This window comes from Aplidium turbinatum, chromosome 15 (genome assembly GCF_918807975.1).
Source record: "Aplidium turbinatum chromosome 15, kaAplTurb1.1, whole genome shotgun sequence".
Classification (NCBI taxonomy): Eukaryota; Metazoa; Chordata; class Ascidiacea; order Aplousobranchia; family Polyclinidae; genus Aplidium; species Aplidium turbinatum.
In genome coordinates this window covers 5,712,132-5,719,144 of record NC_137486.1, presented here as the reverse complement: position 1 = coordinate 5,719,144, position 7,013 = coordinate 5,712,132, and the positions used below count along the sequence as shown (strand labels likewise).

Here is a 7,013-nt window from a genome sequence, read left to right as displayed (position 1 = left end):
GATATAGGGTGAAACTACTTTACTTTTGCTTTACTGTTCACACACTTCAATCCACATGTTTTAGTCAATTCCTCTTTGTCATGAGTTATCAAAGGGGGGGGGGGGGGGAACTTGTATACCAGCTCCTAATTTAGCAGTGCTTTTATGAGTAATTTTGGCTGGTTGATTTTAATTGTTTACTTTTGAAATAAGCTTTGGAACAAAGCTTAGTAATTTTGCTTTACAGTCTGAATAGTAATAATGCGTCCACGACTTCAATTACTTTCTTCATCACAAGCTGGATCTAAAGAGTTTCAAAAGTTCTTCTCTTCTTTGAAAATTGGTCATGATGAGTATCTTGTCAATACTGACAGGAAACAGAAGATAAAGAGTAATAAGTTGGTTCGCCATTTATCAGAAATTTTGCAAGTAAGCTAGGCTATAACACAATTTGTGTTGATTTCAAAAACGTTAAGTTTGTGACTTATATATATATAATATATCATATTGACTTTATTTTTGTTTCCTTGCTATTTGTATATATTTGCAAAATCTCAAGCATTGTTTTGTTCTGCCAAACCTCATATGCAGGTAGGTTGTATGTGTTTATGCTTTTTATCCTCATCATCATTAAGTTCCTTCCTTTCATCGAGGGTTGGAGGCAATGAGGTGCCAAGTTTCTTTGTAGTGAGATTTTTCTACTGCAGTTTTGTAATTAAGTCCTAACCAGTTTTCAATATTATTAGTCCAAATTCTTGGTGGTCTGCCTCTATTTCGTTTGCTATTCATTTTTCCTTTTAGTGGTTGTCTTTGAATAGAATTATTGCAAATCATGTGGCCAAAATATTTCAATTTTCTTGATGTAATTGTTTGTAGAATTCCATGTTGGTTTGTATTTTAGATAGTACATCTTTGTTTGTGATTTTATCCTTCCATGTAATTTTAAGCATTCTTCTATAAATCCACATTTTAAATGCCAAATGCCTCAAGTCGTTTTTAAAACCATTTGTGATGATAGTGTAGTGTCTATGTTTCTGCATTGTAAAGTAACGTAGTCCATATATAACATTTCATAATTCGTTTTCGAGTGTTGATGTTAAGTTTGTGTGTTGTTAATGTCTTTCATTTTTACAAAGTTGTTTCTTGCTATTTCTATTCATCTCAATATTTCCGTATCGCATCTGCTATTTTCAGTTATTGTGTGTCCCAGATAGGTAAAGCTTTTGACTTGCTCCACCAGCATTCTGTCAATAGTAATATTTAAACTTGGTAAATACATTTTCTTTTCATGTAATAATCATCCTTTTCATCTTGTTTGTGTTGATTTTCATGTTATATTCCTTTCCAATATTGTTCACTTTTTCTATTATTGTTTGGTGAGCTTCTGCTGATTCCGTCAACAAAACAGTATATATATCGTCTGCATACCATAGGTTGGATATATCCATACCTCCTATGCTGATACCCTCCATTCCAATAATCTGTCTGAGGATCATTTCAGTATACAGGTTGAATAGACATGGAGATAGTATACATCTCTGGCGAATTCCACGTTTTATGTCCATTGCACCAGATAAACCATCTTCCATCTGAATATATGCCTTTTGCGTCCAATATAGATTAGCTATCAGTCGCAGATCTTGTCCATTTGAACCTATATCAGCCAAACATTGCATCAATTTTTCGTGTTTAACTCGGTCAAAGGCCTTTTCATAGTCTATAATTATAAAGCAGGTATAAACGTCTTTATTTATTTGGTTGTAGCGTTCACATATATATTTCCGGTTCTCATATTAAAAATAATTTTTATACATCACGTCATTTAAAAAAGCTACAAAAGCATAAACTATAGTATGTATTATAATAGCATTAGCATTTTTTGATTCTTATTGCAGGAACTTGATCATTCAAAAACTGACAATCTATGGGAAAATGTTGGTAAAATTTGTACCGAAGCTTTGCATGACTTTGCATCTTGTATTGCTCAAGAGAATGAGAATTTGAATAAGGTATACTGGTAGTCATTAAAATGTTAAAATTGTGGTATGCATTACAGAATTACTGGCATGGTTGTTGGAAATATCAACGACAAAATGTTATTTGACAGTGCCATTTGCTGCTTTGAACCTGTTCCAGACAATTGTTCACCTAATCAAACGTCATATAAAAACCGTTCAAGTCTACTGAATATTACGTCATGGAAGTTGCTAGAAAATGTGCCAAAATTGCACATCGTTCATAAGACTTGTGTCAAACCTGTTTAAACCTGTTTAGGCCTGTTTCAGTTTGAAACCTGTTTAAACAGGAAACATAGGATTACCAGCTTTGAACAGAACACCTGTTTTGAATTGCGTGACAATGTCTTTTTATTGCGTCACACTAACTGCTGACGTGCCTTTGAGTTATCACAAATTTTTCTGATTCATTCGTGAAATGGTTGCTTGAAAGTTGGCCGCACATTTAACTGTTGGCTTAGTGCTTGCTAGCTGGACAAAAGTTCCGTCTTTTATCCAATTAATCTGTTCTGTAGTGACAGTTTTTAGTGGTGTACGGCGTTGCACCCCCTCGTTTTCGGTAGCCGCGAGCTAATTTTACAGAAATACAATTTGAATAGACGTTTCAAAGGCGTGTTTCTTGTTCGGTCATTGCATGCAGACAAACGGATTTGGGAATCTTATGTTACAATTTTCCCACGAAGAGATTATGGTTTACCGCTGTGACCAGAACCTACAAAATATCCAATTCAACTGCTTTTTTTTAGGTTGAATAGCTGTTAGATAATTCTGAAAGGTTATGTATTGTTGAGCGTTCAAAAATCTTTTATGAAGTGGTTTTACAAACTTACTAAACAATGATAATTTGTGAAAAATAAACCTCATTATCTTAACTTGGAGACTTTTGTTGAGTTTTCTATATTATAAACAGACGTAACTCAGCAACAACACTACATTTAACATTACGGTACACAAAAAACAAACAATAACCAAACGTTTTCGGCTTGTCATATGCTCGAAAAGGGCTGTCGCCTGTATGACTAGCGAAAATGTTCGCTTTTGTTTTTATATATAATGTTAAATGTAGTGTTGTTGCTAAGTTATGTTTGTTTACAGTTTGAAAAAGTTACCTTTCTACCCAAATTGTATTTTCTATATTAGAAAACATTCATTGCTCAATAACCTTTTATTATCATGTTGGCAGCTTTCATGTTTTGAAAGTACTGTATTGATACTCTTTTAGTGTCAAATAGCAAAATGGTCACTGCTTTTCTACTATTAACTTCGGGTCTGCTACTATTCGGTGAGTTCCTAACCTCTAACCCTTAACCCTAAAACGGCAATGATAATTAGGCTACGGTACCCAATAATTTAAAAAAAAAAAAAAATCCCCCGTTAAGGGATCGGACTCACCGAAACGGACTCACCGAAACGGGCCATTCCGATTAACTTCAAACCCTGAGTACTTACACAGTAGGGTCATTCCAGCTCAATTCACCCAGTGCTGTTAACACCACCATCACCGATTTACATCAAATTTGGTTTGTGGTTAGGTTTTGGGCAAAAACGCATAAATTTTAAATTTTATCAAAATCCGGCCAGTGGTTTTGGAGATATGGCCCTGTGAAATTTCGTATTTTGGGGGAAAATTGGGGTACCCGGCTTATTTCAAAATGCCATTTCTCAGCAACCACTGGGTGTATTTTAATGAAATTGGTGTCATTTTGCAGGAAATTGGTCAAGGATTTCATTTCTGTGGTTAATTTTCAAAAATAAGGATGTTTAGGGGTAATGACCTTTTGACCTTTGCTTTGACCTTGATTTTGACCCTGTGGATCACGTGATACAAAAAACTTGTCTACATGAAAAATATTCCTTGATACCATCTCTATAACATATGAAAAAATGGGAGAGGTAATATTTTTGTTTAGCCATAGTTTTCATTCAAAGAGGACGATATCTGTGAAATTTTCATAAAATCCGGTTAGCTTAAACCTTATATTGTAGAATAATTCTTGCTGCTCTTGCAACAACAGTGTACCAGCTTCATTTTTAATATGAGAAATTGATTTCGCCATACTGTTATAGCATGGTCAGTCTGATAAGGTATATCGTTATCCATAGGCGCCGAGTTTTCAAAATAGCTCGGCGGGCGAACACATACTGTCACGTCATTAAGGTTATTTTGTGCGTTTTACAAAAGGGCGATTTTGCTAGGTTGTTGGGCTAGCCTAGTTTTACATTTAAGTCTATGTCTCCTCTAACACGATTTGGAAATAAGTAATAAATATAATTGGTACGCAACAACGTCTGGTCCTGGTAATTCAGTTCAGCATATTTTTTGTGATTGGTATATGCGGGTTGCGGGACGAAACTTGCGAGTTTAATATCAGTGACGTAACAAACGCAACTGTGATGATTGAGACGACAAATTTAGAGCATTTTGGCAGCAGAGTTAATTGATAACGTTGTTTGGGAGAAAAATTACTCCTTTGAAGAACAATGCTACAGTTTTTACACCGATTTAACATCTGGCGATGTTAAAACGATGTAAAAGCAGTGGAAATTGCTGTCAGACTTTTGCCGCAAATGAACTTCCTCACAAGTTTGCGCAATTTACTTGATTTAAAGCACTGGGCTACCAGTAGCAGAGTGGAGACAAACAGCGCGGCTGGACACTTTTGCTCCTTTAACGGCGAATCAACGTTGTTTGACGTTGCGTGAATGTAACAATAGCAATAATTGACAAAAACTAATCGCTTAATTAGTAGGTCTAGTAGGGCCCAACATACAAGGAATTCAATTTTTCAATGTCAAGCCTGACCGGATTTTGAAGCTTGCAAAGAAAAATTGAAAAAAAGATTCTCGTTGGCAAAGACAATAAAAGAAACACTAAAATTCCATAGATTTGTTCCGATTTCTGAAACAAAGTTATTCGCGTACAAACTCAGTGCTCAAAAAAATCTGCCTGAAATAGTGTCAGTGAGATGAAGACCTTGCACTTGAAGCATTGAATGAACCTATCAACATCGCAAAACAGACATATGTGTGCTGACTGCTGTATACTGTATATGATTATGAACCGTGGATAGGTTTGGTGAAAGACATTTCTGATGAGTTTGGAGACTATCATGTAAACTTTATGCATCCTCATGGTCCAGCCAGAATCTTCTACTGGCCTACCTCTGCTGATAAATGCTGGATCGATATTAATAACATTGTTTGTATCATTGAAACTCCTTCCATGATTGCATCTGGTAGATGTCGTTACACTATTTCCAAAAACGATACAATTAAACTTCACAGGTTGTGTAAAAACTGGTCAGCTCAGTGATTGCTGTCTATGGAAAACTTTCAGAACCTAACATTTTGTCTGTTGTGTCTTGACTAAACTGTGTCATTTAACTCATTTTTATGCAGTATTAATTGGGAGCGTTTATGTATTACATCATCAGAATTTGAGATATTTTACCCCTTCCCCCATTTGCCATCATTTCCCAATGTTATAAGCTTATTTTACAAAAAAAACAAACACCCCTCATCATCATTTTGGACCCATTCTTTCTGATGATGCAATGTGCATATCGTTCCATTTGTACATACCATAATACTATTTTTGAAGGTGATTTTAAAAAAATTTGTTGAAAAATCATGAGACATGCAAACTTTGAGTGAAAACTATGGCTAAAATAGAAATATTACCTCTCCCATTTTTTCATATGTTATAGAGATAGTGCCAAAGAATATTTTTCATGTAGACAAGTTTTTTGTATCACGTGATCCACAGGGTCAAAATCAAGGTCAAAGCAAAGGTCAAAAGGTCATTACCCCCAAACATGCTTATTTTTGAAAATTAACCACAGAAATGAAATCCTTGACCAATTTCCTGCAAAATGACACCAATTTCATTAAAATACACCCAGTGGTTGCTGAGAAATGGCATTTTGAAATAAGCCGGGTACCCCAATTTTCCCCCAAAATACGAAATTTCACAGGCCCATATCTCCAAAACCACTGGCCGGATTTTGATAAAATTTGAAATTCATGCTTTTTTACCCAGAACTCACACACAAACCAAATTTGAGGAAAATTGGAGATGGTGGTGTTAAAAATTTCATTTTTTTTGGGTGATTTGATGTGGAATGACCCAGTAGGCTATGTCAATTCTTCAAACTCTTCAATACTGGAAAATGCTGACTGAACAATACTTTGATCAATTGGTGGCGTCATATTCATCGTCACTTTGAACTATATTTCTTAAGTAATAAAACTCACAAGTACGGTATTTTTATATAGTCAAGTTGTTCCAAATGAGTCCCCTCAGTTTTTACTGAAACAGCTTGCAAGCAATTGGTTTGTGAACACGTTCTTGTTTAGTAGGAATGAAAATCTTCAATCGACATCCCATTATTGAGTTATTTCTTATATTCATATTACTTCACTAAAAATTTGGATTAAATTACATGTTGTATAGGCTATTAGTGTACTGCATTTCATTTGCAACAGCTTAATGTTTTGATATTTGCAACTCTATATATATGTATTCTGAGGTTTGTGTAACCGAAAGGTTTGTATTGTTAGTGTATATATGTGGGAAATATGTGCATTGTGCTTGTGTAATTGATGTCATCATCTGCATGGCTGATAACTTGATGTTTTTCCCAGGACGACCTTGCTCAAACTACAGAAGTTTTAAAAAACATAACTTTTTTATGTACTGCTGCTATACAATTTGAAGAAGCATACATTTCGGAGGGATTGCTTGGTGTGGTGTTGATACTGCATGGTAAGACAGTGATATAATGTCATGAGGCATAGTTTTGTACAAAGATTTTAAGACGTAACATTTAAAAATATGTGCTGGAAAAAAGAAATTTACAAAATGCAGATTTGTAATAGGCTATTTATTTAAAAGAAAAATAGTCTCTACTGTCATGCATTTCTTTTCATTATAATTGTTACATGATTTGGATTTTTTTTTTAACTAATTCTATTGTGAAATTAACTTCCTTGTTTTCATTGGAAAACTCTACGTTTTAT

General features: G+C 34.6%; 1 protein-coding gene across 1 annotated transcript in view; it reads left to right on the top strand.

Annotated features, from left to right (window-relative positions):
• Positions 1 to 240: 240 nt before the first annotated feature.
• LOC145784559 (condensin-2 complex subunit G2-like) overlaps positions 241 to 7,013 on the top strand; it is a 30,223-nt gene continuing 23,450 nt past the window's right edge. Inside the window, exons 1-3 of the mRNA XM_082596402.1 lie at positions 241 to 408; positions 1,875 to 1,988; positions 6,639 to 6,759. Of these exons, the coding sequence (XP_082452528.1) occupies positions 241 to 408; positions 1,875 to 1,988; positions 6,639 to 6,759 (403 nt within the window). The remainder of the gene's footprint in view (positions 409 to 1,874; positions 1,989 to 6,638; positions 6,760 to 7,013) is intronic.